This window comes from Neolamprologus brichardi, chromosome 1 (genome assembly GCF_056152115.1).
Source record: "Neolamprologus brichardi isolate AB-2024 chromosome 1, ASM5615211v1, whole genome shotgun sequence".
In the NCBI taxonomy this organism is placed as follows: domain Eukaryota; kingdom Metazoa; phylum Chordata; class Actinopteri; order Cichliformes; family Cichlidae; genus Neolamprologus; species Neolamprologus brichardi.
Window position 1 is genome coordinate 20,912,348 of NC_142104.1, and position 22,637 is coordinate 20,934,984.

At 39.0% G+C, this 22,637-nt stretch overlaps 1 protein-coding gene across 5 annotated transcripts in view; it reads right to left on the reverse strand.

Annotated features, from left to right (window-relative positions):
- Positions 1–10,364: 10,364 nt before the first annotated feature.
- The window catches only part of sox6 (SRY-box transcription factor 6), a 128,829-nt gene continuing 116,556 nt past the window's right edge, over positions 10,365–22,637 (reverse strand). For all 5 annotated transcript variants that reach the window (XM_006780199.3, XM_006780201.3, XM_035907299.2 and 2 more), the window contains 3 exons: positions 17,442–17,615; positions 16,337–16,553; positions 10,365–15,592 (listed from right to left, as the gene is read on the reverse strand). In XM_006780199.3, the coding sequence (XP_006780262.1) occupies positions 15,286–15,592; positions 16,337–16,553; positions 17,442–17,615 (698 nt within the window). In that variant the 3' untranslated portion in view covers positions 10,365–15,285. The remainder of the gene's footprint in view (positions 15,593–16,336; positions 16,554–17,441; positions 17,616–22,637) is intronic.

Below are 22,637 nucleotides of genomic sequence, written 5' to 3' on the forward strand. Positions count from 1 at the left end.
AGTATATCGATGCAGGCCAAAAATATTTACACACTCCAGTACTGCTCTGGTGTATATAACTAAATATTGTTCTTACCACTTAGCACTACACAAATTGGGAATGTCACTGTGTTCTTATTCCCTGTCATTCCCTTATCTTTGGTTCCTTTTGTGTAAATACTCGGTGGACTTGCAGGCGTTCTGACAAGCTTAAATTGCAGATTCTCATTTTAACAGTGGGGTTTCTCCGGTCCTGTATGTTTCTTTGGCCTCCTGGATTGTCTTGGCAAAATAAATAGGCCTTTCATCTGAAGGCATAGTGGCTGCAGCGAAGCTCTGCGGTGAAGTAGAGGGCAGGGATCTTGCGTCAGCTTGCTGTCTGGACATTAAGTCACTTGTAAACTTAACCACATGTTTCATAACATACATGAGTACATTAGGTAATTCATCCATGAAATCATAATTGAAATCACATTGAGATGCAAGAAGTGGCATTTAAAGCTTGACTGACGATCAACAACAGCAACAGTTTGGAAATGGGCACGCACAAAGACTAGATCTGCCTGCTGCCGCGCACCGTTGGAGTCATTACTCAGTCAACTTCAAGTAATAATAATTTAATGATTATTTATTACTCATTTCAAAAATAATTGCTTATTATTTCCTGAGAGAAATCTGTTGAATAATTTGTCATATCATCACTTTGTTTCACACTATAATTTTATTAAAGCTTACCTTCAGACCTAATGTGTGATTCACCGCTATGTGCTGTGTGACTTTTGTAACTGTGTTTCAGTGATATTGACTAATATGATCAAATCACAACACAAAATGGGTATTTAAAGAAAAAATGCTTGTTATCATAGACCTGAACATTATGTTTAATAGGATAACTGAAATGACATCATGTTCTTCACTGAAAAACACAGTTTGTCTTTTTTGCTTTATGATACCATGATCCACCAAACATGTACAAACATACATGGAAATACAGAATATAAGGCAAGACCAGAGCTTGTACACAACCTATGAGTTCTCCTCATAGCAATAGTCCTGATGAGCTTCTTGCATGTTTTAATTGTGCTTGTACCAACATAATGGACTCAATTGCTTCTTTAAAATGTAGACGGCAAAAATTTAAAACTCGGCCTTGGCTAAATCAGGTCACTCGTGCCATCAGGCAGGAATGCAGGAAAGCAGAACGAAAATGGAAGAAAGATAAGCTTCACGTTTCTTATCAAGTGTTTAGAGATTGCTTAAATAACTATCAGCGCACCATCAAGGTAGAAAGAGCAAATTATTTCTCCATGATCATTAACAAGAAGTCTGGTAATCCTAAAGCTCTATTCAATACAATCAACTCTGTCTTGCATCCCACCACATCAGTCATATCTGAGACTGCCCCACACACGTCTGAGGATTTTCAAAAATTCTTTACTGAAAAAATTAATGATATCCGAGCACATATCCCGCTCCCATCTCAAGACCCCTCTGAACCACCTACATGTTCATTCCTTTTTTCAGAATTTAAACCGGTTTCATTATCCCATCTCACTGATATAATAATGCACATGAAACCAGCTACGTGCCCCTTGGATATGTTACCTACACCATTTCTCAGAGATGTGCTGAAGACAGTCGGCCCCAACATCCTTGCTATTGTAAATGGCAGTATCTCATATGGAACTGTTCCTGACTTGTTTAAACAAGCTGTTGTCCAGCTGCTTCTAAAAAAACCTGGTTTAGATCCATCAGTTCTTGGCAATTTTAGACCAATCTCTAAGCTGCCATTTTTGTCTAAGGTTCTTGAGAAGATTGTCCTCCACCAATTATCCTCATTCTTAGACACGCATAATATTCTGGACAAATATCAGTCTGGTTTCAGGGCCTTCCACAGCACAGAGTCTGCTCTACTGAAGGTGTGCAATGATGTGCTTCTAGCTGCTGATTCTGGAAAAAGTACAGTTTTAATCCTTTTAGACCTGAGCGCAGCATTTGACACTGTCGACCACACAATCCTATTAAACCGTCTAAAGACATGTGTCGGCATTCAAGGTTCTGCTCTAAAATGGTTTGCCTCTTACCTAGAGAGCAGAACATATTCTGTGATGCTGGGTAACAAATACTCTTCCCCAGCTACACTAACCTGTGGAATACCTCAGGGCTCTATTCTGGGTCCGGTCTTATTCTCCTTATACATGCTCCCATTAGGCTCCAGTTTTCATAAACACCAGATCTCTTATCAATCTTATGCAGATGATACACAGTTCTACCTCTCTCTAAAACCAGGCGCTGATAGTACACTGCAGAAAGTCTCAGAGTGTCTTAGCGACATACATTGCTGGATGTCTCTGAACCTTCTCAAACTAAATCATGACAAAACCGACATTATAATCTTCGGTAAGCAGGACTCTATCAGTCTCATAAGAAACAATTTGGGCCCATTATCAGCTAATGTACATCCCCATGTAAAAAATCTTGGTTTCATTTTTGATTCCACTCTCAAGCTGGACAAGCAAATAAATTCAGTTGTTCGTGGTAGTTTTTTCCAACTCAGGAGCATTTCTAAACTCAAAAATATCCTGTCATCTAAAGACCTGGAAACTGTTATCCATGCTTTCATATCGTCACGTCTTGACTATTGTAACTCTCTCTATTTAGGCATTTGTCACTCAAGCCTGTCACGCCTTCAACTTGTTCAAAATGCATAGAATCGATTTTAAGGTTTTATTATTTGTTTTTAAAGCCCTCCATGGTTTGGCACCAGGTTACATTTCAGATCTTCTTAGCCTGCACTTACCCACTCGATCTCTGCGCTCCTCCAGTCAGATGGTTTTATCAGTTCCATGCTCCCAGCTCAAATCTAGAGGTGACAGGGCTTTCTCCATTGCCGCCCCGAGACTCTGGAATAGTCTTCCCCCCTTCATAAAATTCTCTTCGTCCTTGGAAGTCTTTAAATCGAATCTCAAGACCTACTTATTTTCCAAGGCTTTCGGATCTTTTTGATATTACATGTCTTACAATTCTTTTTTTTTTTTTCTTTAAAGTTTTCTTTCTATTTTAATTCTTTTATTATATTATCCCTCTGTTCAGCACTTTGGCCGACACTTGATGTCTTTTAAATGTGGTATATAAATAAAGATGACTTGACTTGACTTGACTCAAAAGTGAATATTTGGCATAAAAACCTTTATTCTTAAACACAGCTTCACGGTTTAGGTCCATGGGTGAGTGTATTTCATTGTTTATTTTTCTACCTAGGTATGCTGTAACTGCATTGACAGTGTGTTTGGGATCATGGTCATAATCAAATACTTTCCAGATGGTAATGCATGGTGGATCAAAATCTGACTGCACTTTTCTGTATTTGTAATTCCATCCCCTACCTCACTGGCTGAAATGCAACCTCCACCTATCACGTGACCTCTTTGATACATGCTGATGATGATTTGAAACAAAAATTTCAAATGTGGATTCATCACTCCATAAGACCTGTTTCCACTGATTTTGTGTGACTTGGCATACCTCAGTCTTTTCTGCCTGTTTCCCTTCCTTAAGAACGGCTGCTTGATAGCCATGTTTCCATTGGGACCATTCCTGATGAGGCTTCAGGAAACGGTAGATGAATCCACTGAAGTTTCAGATGTACCCCTCGGGTCCTGTGTCAGGTCTTCACTGGATTTTTTTTCCTATTTCTTAAGGCCATGACTTTAAGATACTGTTCATTAACAATAGATAGTTTTTAGGCTTGCTGCTTTTTCTTCCGTCTGGTGTTTGTCCAGTTTTTTTTTTAATGATACACTACAAACCATGCTGAACTATATCAATTGCTGGGCTACTAGCTCACTGAGAACCACCATGTTGGTGCAAAAACAAAGTATAGTATAGTAAAGCTATTAACAAAGTATCTCAAGATACAATTTAAATTTGTCATTTACTAAGTTTACAGTTATGTGTAGACAAAACACTGGTTCATCTCTTTAGTTAGGTGTAATTTTTGGCCTTGAATAATCTCATAGATCAGTGTTAAGCAGCAAAACAACAACAACAAAAAACCTGAAGAACTATTCCTCAAGACCACTTTAAAAATTGTAACAAAGTCTGGATCCTTGAAAGCAAAATATTAAGAAATGAGAGGTTGGCTCGAGACATTTTAACATTACTGTCGCTCAGAGAGCAAAGACATTAAATCCACCCTCCACCCAACACAACCCATTATTCAACTGTTTCATTTAGCATAATCTTGATGGCTGATTTAATGTTACACTTTTGAATTTTAAAGTGGTATACATTTTTATGATGACAGATTTTTTGTGTGTCTTATAACTCCCTGACCCGCCGTCATACACTAACTGCTTGAAAGTCTCTTGGTACCGTTTCTTTAGCCTACACTCATGTTTACAACAAAGGGAACCCCGTCTATTTACATAAATAAATCTGGTGCCAATAGGGAGTCCAGCACAAAGTGTCTGCATCCGTAAGGTAGCAGACTTTAATCCCCAGCAGAAAAGGCAACATCACCAAGAGCTTCTGCTTCTATGCTTTCATGTTAAATTCATGGTGTAAGACTTTTGTCTGTCCTGCTCACTGATATACTGTGTTTGCACTTTGTCTCTGCGGGTATTTTTGTGATGGTGGTAATGATTTAACATGGCTTGTTCAAACATCAGGACAGTACTGCTGTACACAAGATATAACAACTTCATAGACAATATTTTAATATTACTCTGGAATTGATTTTTGTGCATTTTTTTTACATCAAGCACACACACACACAATTATGGGCAATTTATATGCACAGTGTAAGATATTTAAATCCTGCAGTAAGTATTCGGTTTTCTGTCCTCACCTTAAATAGAAAAATAACAAAAAATATGTTTTTCATTGAAGAGAGAGATTGCAAAATCTGGTTGAAATATTTCTGTGAAGGTCGTTGAATTTGTAGCACTTGGGCATTCTAACTTCACATTCCTGCACATGTATTACATGAGATTTCTCTTTTGGTATCTCATGTTTTCTGCATGTCACTCTTAACATGAAACTACATACGTAGCTATTAAATCAAAAGAAACATATTGAGTAAAACAGCCATGCTCGCGTTTTAATTTCTATTTAAATTGAGAAGTATGCTTGTTAACATTAAAAGTGCGCTTGCACATTCTAAACAGAAACCTATAGATCACGAGACAGCTGCAGCGATACAACCATAAAGAAAGATACACCAATCATATTCACTGAATTACACAAATTACAGATGTAACTGAAAACATCTGAAAACGTGATGATGAATCCCCCTTTTTTAAACTTCTGGCTGATAAACCATCAGACTACATTGGGAACGTATTGGGCTTGTGAAAAATGCATGAATTACTAATTAATGAGGCATTCTCGCAACATTTCCATATTCATAAAGGTGTGTAATTCACATATGCATGAGAGAGCTCAGTGATAGCTTAGCAATGCGTATTCCAAGAAAGAAACCTTTATTTTGTTAAATTTTTCAAAAAAGCTGAGGGAGCAGAGATGCTTTTAAAAAAACATTATGCATTCATTCTTCCCTACAGACGTGCAGTCAAATGCTTTGGGAGACAAATGCACTGAGGAGATGCAATGATGTGAAACATATGCAAAATTACATTTTCTGAAATATTGTCCCATGTGGATTTTCAAAAGTTCATTTAGCAACCCAGTGTTCCTAACAACTGTGCTCAGAAAATCTGATTTACAGAGACAGAAATATATTTTCAGTATCATCTCTGTTTGAGAAGAATATGTGTCTATGTGACATCACTCGTGGCAAAATAATAAATAACTTAATTTTTTTTAAAATAAATCTAATATTTGGGAATTTTATCTTTGGGGGGTTTATGTATTACATTTAATTTGAGTCTGTGACACGATGCCTTGTTCTTTAGGTATCTTTGAATGCAGAATAATAATAATAATTCATAATTAAATTAACATTAATAATGTCTTAAAATCATTAGCTCATTATCATTTCCCTTTTTCAGCATGGCTAAATCAGCCATTAGCTTTGCTATGATGTCAGCCTTTTGGACACAAACTCTTTCAATGAAGCAGGTCCAAGATGGCTTGGCCGGAATTGTGGCCTGTCCTTCATTTGAAAGGGCCTCTCCATTGTTTCAACATTCTCACAAGGGCTTTGTGAAAGCTGTCCCAAATATGGGTCAAAAAGCACAAATAACATTGAGATGGTTCCTAGGCTTTCCTCACAGCTATGCACCAAAGAATGACAAGTCCAACAAAACCATGTCGAGTTTTTCATCCTATGCAATTGTCTTTTCACATTAACTCCAAGCTGGGCCTTTTCAGCTAGGCCAGAGTTGTGTCAGGCCTACTCGGAAACAGACCAACTATAGCAGCAGGCTTGGCCTGTTCAAAATACCATGCACTGAGTCACTCCTTTATTTCATTGTAATGGCTGTTGGATGCATTGTACAAAATATCTAAAGAGAAAGAACCCAAAGCACTGTTAGAAGTGAGATTCATCTCTGTGGCCAAAAAGGACAAATTTGATTCAGAGTGAAAGCCTTGTGCATTGTTTTACTCAGCAACAGGAAGTAAAAAGGAAAAGCTGAACTTCCCAAGGTGATATACAGACAAACACATACACAACCAAAACAACAACAGTTAACTAAACAGCCACTAAATGTGGCTTTGACATGTACGTTACCTCTACCATACACCAAAATTGAAAGAGGTGTTCGCTGTCAAGTCAGAAATATTTCTAAGAAATAGACTTTGACCTAATCTTTTTTTTAGAATGTGAACAAAAGGAGGATGAAGTTTGTCGAAGGTGCAGAAAAGCTTATAACCATGTTCGCAAATTTTCAAGATACTTAAGTTTGAGTTTAACCTTGTAGGACTTTTGGAAGGCACTTCTGAGCATCAGGCGCAGGGTTTTGGCAGCTGCACAGGGAGCCTGGTGGGTCAGCCCTTCTCTGCGAGCTGCTACTCTACACTAATCTATTTTAAACCATCTGTGAAATTAGCAAGATTTCCTAAGTCCTTCACCTCCAAGGATTAAAACATTGCTAAGGGTGTGGACTGTTCTTACATACTGTTCTCATATGCATGTTTGATGACTCTTGAGATCAATATCAGCTTCTTTTTTCCCCCTCTTTTTTTCACCTGCACTTGAATTGGATTGAAATAAGAAGCAAAAAAAAAAAAAAAAGCTAAACATCTGTCTGAGAACCACAGAAACAAATAAGAATAACGATAACTTAAACCGAAGGTTGAATACCAGGAAACGAGAAGCTTTGTGTTACATATTTTTACATACAGTAACATCAGGGAGTTCAGCCTTCACTAAAAGAGCCATACCTAGGCATGTAGTACGTCTGCCAAAGCCAGTACAAAGAAGTCATGAGTCAAATCTAATGAGAAAATCAGATAAATAGCAGCTGTTCTTGGGGAAATGGTGCTGTCTGACAGATTCACTGGGTGCAGCGGCTGTAGCATTGAGCAGATCCAAATGAGTAAAATATTGTTCCAAGCGCCCCTCACTGCTTTCCTTCCCGCCGGTGTTTAGTCATCAGAGTTGTGAAATAGCAGCCCCGCCGCTACACGACAGAATTGCTGTATTAATTATTGTGCGCTGTTCACACATACACATCTTTGTACCACAGTGACAGTTCATTCAGAAAGGCCACTTACAAACAGCAGTTTTACTTACCTCAGCCAACCAGCCCGCCAGTTAGTCCTCAAACCTCTTATTTAATTATTTGTAGATGAAATTCATTCACATAGGATTTAAAAATAAAAACGGAGTGTTACAGTTACAACTAAAAATTTAACTCCTGTTAAACCGTAACACACGCGACATGAACAGTAATGTAAAGACAAATACCCGAAGCAAAGAGCTTTGTCTGTGCTATTAGATTTCATGCAGGCTGGGGAAATTATTAAGATTTACTGTGCAAAGTATATGTCTAGTTTTTCCATTTACTGCTAGAGAGCGCTTACACAGGCATCTATTACAGACACAGCCGTTAACTGTAGTTTTCCTTTGCTCTTGGGAAGGAGTGGTAAAAGATGAAGTGAATGATTAGGACAACAAATTTTCCCGAATGGTTAAAAAAGACTTTAGGTCCAGGCAGTTATATTTTGTTGAACTGATTTCCTTTTCTGTAGATGAATAGGCTAGCACTGAGCTAGAACAGTAAGTGTATGCTGATTTGTAATAACACTGACTTCAAATTTATTTGCAGTGTTTTACCCCGTGCATGATGAAGGAAGCAGGGTGTAGAACTCATGATTATTATGATGATAATGAGCATTAGATGGCAGAGATCCAGTGAAGAGTGATGGGCATAGCCTGGGCTTACAAGTCTCACGATGACCTCTGGCTCTGGCACACACACAAACACCTGTCTCAATAGGCACACGCACACGCACACATTCACGCTCCGAGCCCTCTGAATGCCTTTCATGAGGTCAAGGAACCTTTGAATGTGTGCTTTCACAGATTGTTCTTAAAACCAAACCAGGCACAAATCCTTCTTTCGAGATGAACCTAACAAACTGTATGTTGTATCTTATCCATTATACCATTTATTTCTCTTTCTATTAAACTGATACCAGTTAGCTGTGTTGCTGTTTATCCTTCAACATACACCAGCAAAGGTCTGTCTCTCCTGAAGAAACAGGCTGTGATTTTGACTGTGATTAGTTAAAAAAAAAAGTCACTGCGTAGGGATAGTTTTGGTTTTTGATTGGCTGATAAAGGCGAGCTCACCACTGTTTGCTCTTTTTGCCCCCTGAAATTTGTGCCTTAAGAGGTTTAACAAGTAAAACTGCCAGTCTGCCACAGCCACCTGCACTTCATGTCCATTTAACCCACTGATGTATCAGTGTCTGCTATGGCTGCACAAGCCATCCAGTATTCCATCCAGCAAGGGTGTACAAAAGAAGAGGTTTTGATGTCTTTATAACAACTTAATTTGCTACTCAAACAAATGAAAATTTAAATTAAGGCTGATAAACTGGAGTGTTGCTAACATTAGAGGTGCTAACGGTAGCCTTCTGTTCTTGAATATTCGAATTGTCTTAATTTATAATGCCAGTAAGATTATATACGGTCTTCTTTTTCTTCTTCTTTAAAGCCCCCAAACTCAGGGTGCTATTACAGAGACTGGGCTTCTTGGCACACCCCCTTCTAAGGTTGAAATAGTAAGGAAAATTGTAATGTCAGTCAAATCCTGGTTCAGAAAATGCTGGTACTGAGGTAAACAAGGTTGATAGACTTGAATGCAGAGACCATTGGTAAAAGGATTGATGGGGTCCAAAAACACATATGCCATGGTTTTGCCATGAAAGAGGTCCACATACCGATCGTCTTCAGTCATGTTTCTATTCACATATTTTTGTTGCTGATCAAAACGAGTTGGTAAGTTCGGTTGAAATGTTTCTACCTTGTTGTACCTTTCTAAGCTTTAATATGGGACTTTTAAGAGAACCATAACTACTTTTATTCACAAGTGGTTGTGTTATCCTGTTAAATTGACAGGTTAAATTAATATTGTTACAGAGGCACAGGACGAATAATGGCTGCAGACTAGCTCTTACGTTAATGTTATCATGTAATTATTAGCTGCTACCCATTTCCTTAATAATAACGTAACAGATGGGTAATATTAATAATTGCTAACCGTTAACTGGCCAGATTAATGTTTATGATAATGCTTTAATACGTCAGTGTCAAAACAGGGGCTATAGGGAGTGCATGAAATTCTTTATAAAGACCAGGATGTCTTTAAGATGCTTCACAAAGATTTTTTGTGCTACTGTTCACGTGGTTTTCTGTGTCCAGCAGTGTGTGTAAAGATGGAGGTTTCCATCCAAGTATCAATTTTTTTAATAATCCTACATGCTACTGAAAAAAATGAGTACTTTGGAGTATCCAAAGGTACTGTAAGTAGCAGCTCTGGCAACATCCTTAATCCAGTGCAGTTGTATACAATGTTATTATAAAATGATTACATCTATCCATCCATCCATCTGTTTCCATCAGGGAGAGACCAGAAATGTTGAATTCTCTCTCAAAACTTCCTTAAAATGTTATAAATGAAGAAGTATCATCAAAACAGCAAGGCTGGTTTGATTTCATGTCCATAATTGTCTTCAGTTTTATTACTTGAGCATCAAAACAGTGACTTATCAATTGAAGACAGCGATTCCACCCCCCCAAAAAAAGAGATTCATATACTGCGGTCATTGTGGAGCACAATGATGCCAACGGTGTAAAACAACATCAGCTAACTGTTCCCCAGCCCTCGGTTTTCTTACATTGCAGACTTAAAGAATGTAACAAACGCCTCAACAATACAAATGATTACACAAATCTTAAAACAAAATGTCTCTTTAATTTGTAAGTGTCAACAGCAGTACAAAAGATGGAGTGATGTGAGCTTTTTGTAACACAATTTCTGTCTCTTTTACAGAAAAGGAGGAACTTCTTGAGGTAAATGAGCTAAAACAGGCAGTTATTGAGCCCACTGCTGCATTGTTACAATGGACAGAGATATTACAGAAATATGGTGTTACAATATGTCTGAATTGATCCTGTGGGGACAATTTAATCATATACAGTATACACATTCTTAAGGTGCCTAGATGCACCCAGTGTGTCCATCATCGGTTTGTTTTTACTTGATATAGTGTATTAATACTACCAAAGCCAAAGAAATTGCTTTCCACACACACACCAATGTAAAATTATTCACCTTAAGTTTACCTCACGTCAATACTGCACATGGAAACCAAAGACTTGCTGATGTACACTTTGAAGCCAAGCAAAACAAAACAAATATAAAATAAAAAAACAACTAAGTAACATTTTAATTTTTTTTTCTTTTTAGCAATAATATCCCTAGCAAATAATTGACCTTTTGTACTGTATAAAGAACAATGTGAACACAAACGTGATGGCAACATTTTTTTTTTAAGTTGAATTAAAAACTTTACATTGGACTGTACAAGATATTATGATAAACTATTTACATATTCCGACATAAACTTTTTTAAAGCAGCAACAGACACTATTTAATTCATTTCTCTAATAACAGCCAAAACAATACTTTCCATGGGCCTAGGTACCTGCCAGAGGAGGGGGGGAAATAAGAGATTTCTAGGCGGAAAATTGTATCAGGCTGCCAGCAATTTCAAAACAGTGGCTCCAGTGATAGAAGAGCCCCACACAGTGTTGCTTGAGAAACAACGCTAAAAAGCAAAGTACCAAAGACGGCTATAAATGTCATCCTGAACAAAAAAATTTTACACTTCTGAACAGCAGCTACCATGTCAGTCCAGCATGTCAGTGAATTGTGCTGATTAAATTAACACAGAGAACATTCCCACCATATACACATCACAAATTTCAGACGGAAAAAAAAAATGAATCAAATTACAGTAAGTAATGTTGAAACCATTTGTGAGTCTAGCAATTGGAAGAAAAGAAACAAATTGTGAGGGCTACGTTTTCGGGATGGCTGGATAGTCATGGACATGTTCATTAAAAATTGGCAACATACAAAAAGATGGCAAGTAGAGAATTAACTGAGAAAAATGCACAATCTGTGAATTTTGCCACATTGAAATAAATTGAAATAAATACTTGCACGCTCCCACATTTAAAACAATTAAAAAAAATCATTTGTGTTTGAAGCAGTCATTCATAAAAACATTTGTTACATTAATGTCAATGCAAGCCAAATGCATGCAGACTTTTTTTTTCAGATGATATTTTGCACTCATTAAAAAAAAGTGCCACATACTATGAGTGCTATTCTAAACACAAAGCACAAGTGAGCATTATACAGCATACCGTTTAAGTTCTATGATGATTGGAAACACACGATTTAATAATTCTTTTAAGTGCTTGTTGTCTGAATAAGTACCATACTTGTTACCAAGTTTAGCTTTCGTTGATTATTCAAATTGTCTGGGGAGCATCATGAAAACATAAGCGAGTGAGGTGCGTCTTTTTGTCTCAGGACCAGTGCTGCTGTCTTCTAATAAGCAGGAAAAAAAATAAGCATCTACATGAGGTACAGTGACTTGTCAGGTTTTAAAAACATGAAACCACATACTACAAAAAAAATAGAACAGCCAAATACATAACTTATACTTCACTAATGAACAAAAATATATTTCCTATGTTGTATTTACAATTAAATCTTAATGAGATGGAGAATTAACTGAAAACTATGTTTAGCTCCAATTCATTAAATTGTTTGTTCCTTTTTTTTTTTTATTCATCTGATTGTCCATGATGTCTTTAACTCAAAATTTTAGAGCCAGCAGTGGCAAACAATAAATATGTCGTGCAATATACAATGCACTGAAGTCTGGTTTTTCATGGCTCACTGAGCCTGCTGTTGAATTTCCTGCTCACTTTTCTTGTGCTGAGTCTCTCCTCTAGGCAGCCCTGAAGATTAAACAAAGTGTCCATTCATCACATGTGTCTTTGCATAAATAAACAAAACAAGCAGACAAAAAAAAAGACTCAAATCTGGTAACTGTGAGAGCAAACCCACGTGAGTCCAACTGGGGAATTTTGTTCATTCGTGTTGTTTTTCCTTAAAACAGCTTCACATTAATCAGAATAGATAAAAATACAATTTATATCCAGTGCTTATAACACTTATGAAACATTGTCTCTTTGTGAGTTCTTGTTGTCATTATTTTCTTTCTTTTTTTTTGTTCTTTTTTTTGTCTTTTTTTTGTCTTTTTTTTTTTTTTTTTTGCTATTTAAGCTCAGTCAAGTTTCAGTTCCATGAAGAGTCCTTTTTAACTACCAGCCCACTAAAGTAGTGTGGCATAGTCATGAAAATATTTACAATCGCATACAAATACATCTAACCGCCAGCAAACAGGAGCAAACAGCTTAGAAATACCAAACAGGTTGACTTGGAGGGAAATCCACTTGGGTTTGTTGTAGGAGAGCATCTTCATGACGTGTTCCTCAAAATGAGAACAATATAGAAAAGATGCAATGGAAAATAATAAAATCTGAATTATCTATGAGGTAATAAAAAGGGGAAAACATGACTTAATATAAATATGTCCAAAAGTTTAAATGATGTAAGCCAGCATCTAATGGGTAATAACAATAAGAGTACAGAAGATAAGAGAGCATTAAAGAACCGTCTGTACCAATTTGAGCTAGGAGAAAAATGCAGTGACCAGCAGTGAGCGTCTTGACCTGTTAAAGCTAGTGACGAGATGTTCATGTCCTCCAAAAAAGCTCTGCACGCTCTCTGAAATGGACAGGTTCAAGGGCATGGGAGGGGAATAGCTGGACTCATGCATTAATAATGCTGTATTTCAGATGATACCCAGTCGTCAGTCATTTTAATAATCCCCCACAGCTTGATGTACTTGTTCCATCTGCTCGCCAGTGCCTGGTGATTGGGCCAGGGTGGGAGCCCTGTTGAGTCCTTATTTCCAGCACTTTGATGGAAAGCACAATGAGCAACACACACACCATTTTTATTGTTTCCCATCCTTCCCTGGTGTTTTCTCCTTCTCTGAGCCAGATGGCGCCCCCTGGGTGCTGAGGTTGCCACAGGCTGGGGTCAGAGCAGGGCATGGCAGGGAGGAGAGCCACTTAGACCTTCTGCCCTGTAAAGAGGATCTGAGTCTCAACATCAAGGCCTTGACCGCTAGATGCGCTTTATCTATCTGCCGTCGCTGGAAGGTCAGGACTTGTCAGGTTTGAAGCTTACATTAAGACTGAGTTGCGTCTTTTCTGATTCTTGCATTTAGTCTGTATTTTTTGAAGTGCAAACAATGAAAGCAGTATAAAGCTGATCAGATTATTGTAAATGTTTCAAAAGCCTCATAGGTGATAGAAGGTTTCTAAGTGCACTAATTAAAAAAATGTGTATTTTATGCTTTGTATATGAGTCTTTTCTATATGTCCTTGCAAACTGTCATTTCTTTTCAAGACTACTTCAGTAATCAACTCATTGCATCAACCCGATGACCGTGCTCTCCTTTAAGACTTCTTAGTGTCAGTTTAAGATTTACAATGTCTAAAAAGAATTAAGATCAGAAAAAAAAATTACGTTTTAAGACCTAAGACTTTAAACTTGCCATCCAAATGGGGCTAAAGTGTTTAACAGAGCGCACTGTAGCTACACATTGTACAACATCAATTTAAGATTGTAATGCCACCAAAGCTGCCTTTCGCTACTGTTCCAATCCCACAGATTGGAGGCCTTTGGCCCTTTAGCATTCTGGCCTGATTACAATCACTCTGATTAAGATCTTGGTGAGTCAGAGTGGACTGCAGAGCTGGAAATAAGTGAAGGATGCCACGGTGCTCTGTGTGGACAGGGATGAGGAAATGAAAGGGCTGGCTTCATTGATGATCACTGCATTGGCCTCCCCAAAGAACAGCTAGCATCACAAGCTACCATCCACAGATGTAACATATTGTAACCTCCTGCAGAGCTTGCTGCTTCCAAGTTCCTGAGTTTAATTTGTTTATTCTGTTTGGGTAAATTAAAGAAAGACTGGATGATGAAGCTGCATTAAGAGATGAAGAGATTGTCTAAGACTCAAAGACTTGAAACAACTTGAAATGTTTGGCACTTGCGCACTAAATTAGGTTGTTTTGTAATAACAAAAAGAAAAACACAATAATAATAATATTACTGATAGTAATAATAATGTGTAATTAGCCTCTGTACTACGTTGGAATCACTCCTTATCATTTTGAGATATTTTGTTCATATTTATCTCTTGATTAAAAACATTCACAAGCTGTTGGCTGGCACGCTATACCTGAGTGAGAATATTATTCCCATCTTGAACAGTTAGGTAATGTAGCAAAATCATCTAATTGAAGAGGAAAAGAAGGTAAATGACAGTAAGAATTACCAAGGTTCATATCAAAGGTTGTAATTTCAAGTTGTCTTTTGTTTTAGGCAATAACCTAATTGTCTATATGTCCATGATCTTAACAAAAAATAAACAATGAGATAAAAAATATATATATATGTATATATATATATATATATATATATAAATTACCACAACCAAACTGCTTCACACACTTAAAGAAACACTTAAGACCAAATAGCTTTTGATTCAGATGAAGCCACAGCTGCATGCTGGCTTCGATATGATACATCATTATTTTTTTAAACATGTTCAAACCTTTGTGGTGTAGTTTTTGTTTTCTTTTGTTCTTTCCCTCCCTCAGATCAGACCAGCCCTCTGGGCGTCCTCCTGTATGAGTACTGTTTCTGCACTGGCCTCTTCGGTTAAAAGGTCTCAGTTGGCACTGACTGGCTCTTGTGTGTCATTTTCACTGCTATAGTCTGATTTGGGCTCGTCCTCAAAATCTTCGTACATGTCCATTTCATCCTCGCCATTGACCCGCTCGCTGTTGTTCACCATGCCAGTGGGCTCTAGCTTCATGTTGTAGGTGCTCTGAATGACGGGAATGGATGGCTCAGGACTCGCTGAGGCACTTGAGCACTCCGATGTCATCTGAGGTGAGGGTGTGGTGGTCGCCATGGTGATGGCCCCAGGGTAGACCATGCTGGCGCTTGTGGTGATGGGAATCTGCGGTGGCTGCCTATATGTAAAAGAAACACATACATTTATATTAAATGCAATCAGTTTTCACGACGCACTTGATTAAAAATTGATCAGCATAATCGGAAAAAGAGCACACGGAAAAAGCGCTCAGTCCGCTCATAGTGCGATTGCTGCTTAGGTTGGTGGCTACATGTCTCTAAAGTGCGTGATTTTTTTTTTTACAGCACTTAAACTGAGATGGCTGGATTACGGGTTTCCCACAGCAGTCTGCTGTAAGCCAGCAGCTCTGTGAAAATGATTTGGGAAAAAGAGAGGTACTCCTGACAACTCCCGTTTTGAGCCGCTCAGAAACACTACCCAGTTTATTGGTGACATAAAACCAATACGTTGCTCCTGCTGCTCTTTGCTGCCTTTGCGCTGGATAATTGATACTCCAGCCACTGAATCTTATGACTGACATGGGAACACCTGGAGAAGGACTCTCCTGATAACCACAAACAGTAAATTAAAGTGTTAAGCCTTAGACTGCTGCTGTCCACGCTTACGTAAATATACACGTAGAGCTTATATTTGTAATAATGTCTGTATTTGGTGCTCCATCAGGGGATTACTATTGTCTTAAATTATTAGTAACCCTCTGAATTAAGCTGCTGAGTTAGCAACAGTGGTTAACTCAGCGTTCACTTTTGCAAACACTGCTTTGCATTGCATGCATATGTTTTCTGCATTTTCTTGTGTATTACGTATGGCAAGGCTGGGCTAATCACAACTGTGTACTTACCCCACAGTAAAGAACTGCCTCATCTCTTGTCGCCGTGAACGCATCATCTGTTTGTACTCTCCGATGCGGAGTTTTTTTCCGTCAATAATGCAGGTCCTCTTAGGCCGTGGTTTGTACTTGTAGTTTGGGTACTTCTCTAGATGAAGCTTACTTAGACGAGCCTGCTCTTCATAGTAGGGCTGTTTGTCCTGGTTAGACATGGACTTCCACCGGGAACCTACACAGCACAGTACATTCAGATTTTCAGTAACCAGAAAAACAGTTTGTGATAGTAGGAAACTGCAGGAATCCATTGCTCATACATAACCACTAATTGAACAAAATAAGCAGAGAGGTGGTGACCTGCACTTATATAAAATAACCGATAATGCGATGTGAAATTCATAGTCCTTTACTTTTTACTACATTGCATCAAGATTTAATTTAATACAGAGTTACCCCTAATAAGGGTGGACGTTTTCTAGAAAAATCGCATGCATAGATTTACTGTCTGCGGCACAACAATCTCTTGATAGCTCTGCATGTGCACATTATCTGAAACCAGAGGCAGGCTTTTTCCTTACTGTCAAACAGTAAGGAACAACAAGCTGGAGTAGTAAATACTGCAGCTCGGTGAAGTGCCCTACACTGGCATGGATGACAGCACTTTTAACAGCTCTGATGTATGGACTCCAGTGTTGAGGGGACAAGACCCATTTAGTCTCTGTCATTTTTCATGACAAACACTTATGCTAGTGATGGGCTATAAATCCATCTGTATGCTGAGGCGAACTGATGCACAGTGGTCTACGAGATAACGTGCGTCTTTTTTAGACGCCAGACACTTTCTAAGATATATGCTTTTCCGAGTGCAATAAACCCATGAGAATGAGCAAAACTGAAAAAAAGCCTGGTAAGTCAGTGTTGGAGAAACACCATTAGTAATTGAAAAACTCAGATTGACTGCAGTGCTCTTGAGCATGTCAAAAGCTATGAAACAAGCTGTGGTTCTAGCAAAACTGTAAAACTAAACCAAAAGTAAACTATAAATGGTGCATCATTATCAGTTTTGTATAAAGCAAAGAAGTCAAGTGCTCACAGTTGTATGTTTTTTAAAGAGTCTTACCCAGAATCTTGCTTATGTTGGAATTGTGCATGTCGGGGAAAGCCTGGAGGATCTTGCGCCGCTCATCCTTGGCCCACACCATGAATGCATTCATTGGCCTTTTAATGTGGGGCTCGTTGTTGTTTCTTCCCCGAGATTCCCTGAAGACTCGCGCCTCTGTAGGTCCAGCGCCTCCTGTTGGCCAACAATAATAGGGTTGGGGTTTATCTGCAGAGCCATTGACTTCCTTGGACCCCGGAAAAAACAAGGGCAGGAACAAGAAGAGAGAGCGTGGCGAGACATTAAGCGACAAGCCATGTTTAAACTCTCCTTCATCTGCTATCTCCATCATGACAATTATTTCAGATGACTGCAGAGATGCAAACCCTCTGTTCAACAGAGTCTACAGGGTTGAATATGGCGTTTAAGGTGGACCTTCTCTTTAAATCGGGTCTATCCAAAAACAGTACAGAGAGAACAAGAAGAAGCCCTTTGATTTCAAGAATAATTCAGTTCTCTGTCCATAAGTCCAGCTTTTCTACTTGTGCACATATTTTTCAGACTCACAGCCAACATAAATATAAGATTTGAGCCTGACTTTAAAAAAAAAAAAAAAAAAAAAAAGCGAGGAAACACAAACTCTTGCAAATCTTTATAAAAGCCAAACTGCATTTTACATATATATGCACAAAAAACCCCTTCGGTTTACACTTCTTTCTCCCCTTGTTTCTCACTTTCTTCCTCTTTCCTTCAAGCACGCACACAAACAAACAAACCAAGCACACATTAGCTGGGAGAGAGTGTGCCGATTCTGCAAAGTGCTGTTTCTCAATCAGGGCATTCACAATCAGCATAAGAGAGTTTCTCTCAGTATTAAACTGTACATCAGACTGATAATGATTTCTGTTTGCATGCGCATTTGCTTCCTTTTATATGTAAGATGTGAAAGAATTAAATAAAAGCAGTATGAATATTTAAACAAACAAAAATATGTTGATAAACAAGGCTTGAAAAATAAGACAAAAAAAGCCTTCCATATGCTACGATACATCTTTAATGATCTCAAATCTGGAAAAGAAAGCTTGGGATGACTCATGCATATTTCATCATCCACATGTGAAGCCTTCTCATTAGACCATTCCACTAGCAGCCTTGGCACACGTTACCTGGGGTCTGATTTCTATTATTATTTCAGTTGATAAACAAAATCAAACTACTTAATGAGTAATGGAGGGCTGTGCAGAGACATTAATTCCAAATCCACAGAAGCCTCGCCCTGCTCTAATCACTGAAGGTATTACTGCAGCATTTTCATCCTCAAGAGTTGAAGTGTCTTCGCTTCAAAAGAACATGTCCTGTTTTCAGAATTATTATATGAGACAAGTCTTTTTAAAAAGGCAACATACATACAATAGAGATGAAGGTGTGCTGGAACTTTGTTTTTGTTTACAGGGTAAGAATTCTTGAGGTCTAACCTACCTAGTAGAAAAGCCTGTTTTTTTGACTTTGACTTAGTTGACTTTTCAGCAGCTCATGTTTAACAGCCAAAGAGCCACATTTATGATCCCTTAAATAGACAGACTAAACATTACATATGCAGAGAAAGGTAATAAATGCATAGTTATCTATAACTTTAGATTCATTTTCAGTTGCCAAAATGTCCTTTTAACCATATATAAATGCATTTCCTCACGCCTGTGTTCTTTTAATTTCACAGTCTTGTAAAATATGCACCAAATTAAAGATTTTTGTTACTTTTCGAAATACTTTCTCTACCTCTGCAAGCACCGCGTTTTACTGTTTGCTGAGCTCCCTCAAATGCTGTTGGCCCGAAAGCCATCACGAATTCAAAAATAATACACTACCTTTGCTGCCACCGAACCCCACAGTACGTTAATTTCATTTAGCATGCACTCACTGTACAGGATGAATTGATTTCACTTTGTTTGGTTTTGACAACCATGTTTATTGTGCAATGAAATGTGGTGTGGCGGAGGGCTGACAGTATCCATCAACGCGGGGCAATCTGCTGACTGCCGGGGCCAGATGAAGGTATTCATTAGCTCAGGAGCGCAGCGCTCACTCAGACACGACAGCCAGTGTCTGCGCCCTGGGATCGCTTGCCGTAATTTACGATGCCTGCCGTGCCATTACTCTATCACTGACACTGATTCAGCAATTTATATACTGGTGCGCATGTATATGGGCAGAGGTGATCTTCTTATGTAGCGGGAAGGGGGGGGGGGGACAAAACAACTGCCTGCCATCACCTAGTGCCACATCCATAGTTAGCCAGGAAACCAGCCACGTGACTAGGTTCATTGGAGGGAATCCAGATGAGGCATGGTCTTTTGCTGCACATGACTGCACGCAGAATAGCATCGCTTTCTGCTCTGTCAGATGCTGCAGAAAACTGCAGACTTGAACAACAGGAGTGATGCACCTCGTAAGTTGTTCCGAGGCACACGCTGTGTGGCTTGGATATGTAAAATACTGAAAGTGATGAAAGCTGCCTCGGAGAAACGAACAGCCTAACTTTGTGAAAGACCTTTAACCTGAAATAGCAGCGAGGTCTGTGATCTGTCTGAAAGCACCTTGAAGTACAGAACTGCTTCCTTATTCAACCCCTGTAATATATATATGACTTAATCGGGGACATCCTGTATATTCACACAGCAAATTGCTTGCAACTATAACATGCAATTTACTGCCAGGTTGTTTCCATATTTTTGCAGAAAATCGCAACGCTGCTCTGACATTTTGCAAATGAGCAATAACTATTGTTTTCCAGGAGGGGCAGGACATTTAGGAATCAGTTAGTTAGGTGTGTGATTGTGTAAATAAACACAGATGTTTAGCGGTGACAGGGCCAGGCCCCCTGGGTGGTAGCTGGGGAGGGAGCGAAACAGAGGGAGTGCTGCTTAATAGAATTTATTGTGATTCATGAGGCCCGCAGCTCAAGTGTGACAGAGCGATATGAGAATCCCCTTTTAATTTGTCTCTCCTGGAAACACTGCAGATGAGCAGCATGAATTACAGTGTGAAAGAATGATTGTGTGTGTGTGTGTGTGTGTGTGTGTGTGCACATTGTGGAATAAAGAACGAAAAGGGAACGTGAATAACGAGGAAGAAGGAAACAAAAAAAGAAAGGGGGCGAAATGGAGAGAGAATGTAGTGAGGCCCCACAGCCTGTCACACCTGTGAGCTGCAGGCTCAGACTCGACCATATAGCAAGCCAGAGGGTAGCGCTGCCCCAGCTGCCCCCTCTCCTCCTCCTTACTCATCTTTGTTCTATGGGCAGACACATAATGTCACCCAGGAATCCGCTCAAAAAGGATGAGCCTCAGTGAGCAGGCAACAATCACGCAAACCTGCCAAGCCCTCCCTGTTGGGATCAAATCTAACACCTCTGAGTGAAGGCATTTACTACTGACAATAGAGCCTCTCCCTCAGAGCAGGATCAGACGAGATTAATGTGTGTAGACGGACAGGATGCGGCGCTCAGTGGCTCTGGTCCAGTCTGAGTTCGTGGCATGCTAATTAAACCGGTGAAAATCACAAGTGATGTAAACCACATTAAAACATCTCAATTGTCTTATTTTTAGTACCCAGTTGGGATCGTTTGGGTTTCCATACCCTCTGTGTGTATGTATGTGTGTGTGTGTGTGTGTGTGTGTGTGTGTGTGTGTGTGTGTGTGTGTGATAGTGTGTGAATGCATGCACACACGTGGGAACTTGGGAACAAACAGGCAGCTTGTTTCAACATGCCGCAGCTTTTACTTTTGCCTGCAGAGCCAGTTGTCTTATGCATTTAGTTTAATCTTTCACAACTTCTCGGCCTCTGACACTCACAGAGAAATACACACGTTTGTTCGTTTGCTCTAAATTTCAATTTGCCAGCTTCAAAACAGAACTTTCTTATTGATTGTTTTGACCTGTGCACCTACTGTTTTTGTGACTTGACACGTTATTATGTCAAAGGCTTCTCATCTAAGCTTTCTTCCAGAAAAACTCCCCGGCAATAAAAGCCAGAGCTTGATTCCCACAGACTCACAGCAGAAGAAAAACAAACATCTTCAAACAATCAGCCCATATAACACTTCACAACAGCTCTGAGCTACCGATGTAAAGAAACTCATTGTCAGTGATCTGTAGCAAAAGTGCAAGACTACTGTTTTTCTTATCCTATTCCACGAGGACACTTCTCAGCTGAAGCTTCTCTTTTGTTCTTCAGTCTTTGCTTGATATTATCTCATTGGGCTTTTAGATTAATTCTGTTTCCTGCCTCCACACATCTCTCAACAACTCCTTTGTTCTTTGTAGACCCTGAGTGATGGGGGCGTTTTAGACAAACACACAACCTCATATGGCAGCTCCATACTGCCATATGTGAATGAACGAAGGGCCTCAGGGCTCAGGCTTTTGTGGTATTTGGTAAAGACCTAATGAATTTGCCAAGGGATCATGTGTGTGGCTTGTGACTTTGTTAAATGATGAAAATCCTATCTATTCCTATTTCTTAACCATTCCCATACACACACACACACACACACACACACACACACACACACACACACACACACACACACACACACACACACACACACACACACACACACACACACACACACACACACACACACACTTTTGGTTGTTCGGAGTTGGGTTTCTGCCTGCTTTGCAAATATTAGCTTAAAGAACCTAAAGCTTTCTGTGAACTGCCGCGATAACAGAAGTCACTGTGCCTGCTCAATGCGGTTACTCTGTTCTGGATGGAAAGCTGCTACACACCAACGGGCTTTCACACCCTATGTATGGGTGAGGTGGTGCACCCAGTAATTTTCCCTTTCAGGAAACACCAAAAGTATGTGCACTGTGTTCTGATCTACTCGGGGGAGGGGGCTAAAATGTTTCCAAATTCATTTGCCTCCTATTTTTATAGGTTGTTCCAAAACTAGTTACTGATGCTACATTTTTTGGATAAAACTGCCTTTTTGTCATAGAAACATTTGTATTTTTTTATGGTAATTTTTTAGAAGAAGTTTCAATTCAGCAGATCTTATTCACATTGAAAAAAAATACTTGGCACCTGGATGACCTTTGACCTTACATAATCTAGAAGGCTAATGTTTTCTATGCTTTCATATTCATATTTCTAAACAGAATATAAATATTCTCGTGCACTGTATATTTCTTTATGTTATGGTATGCCAGGGA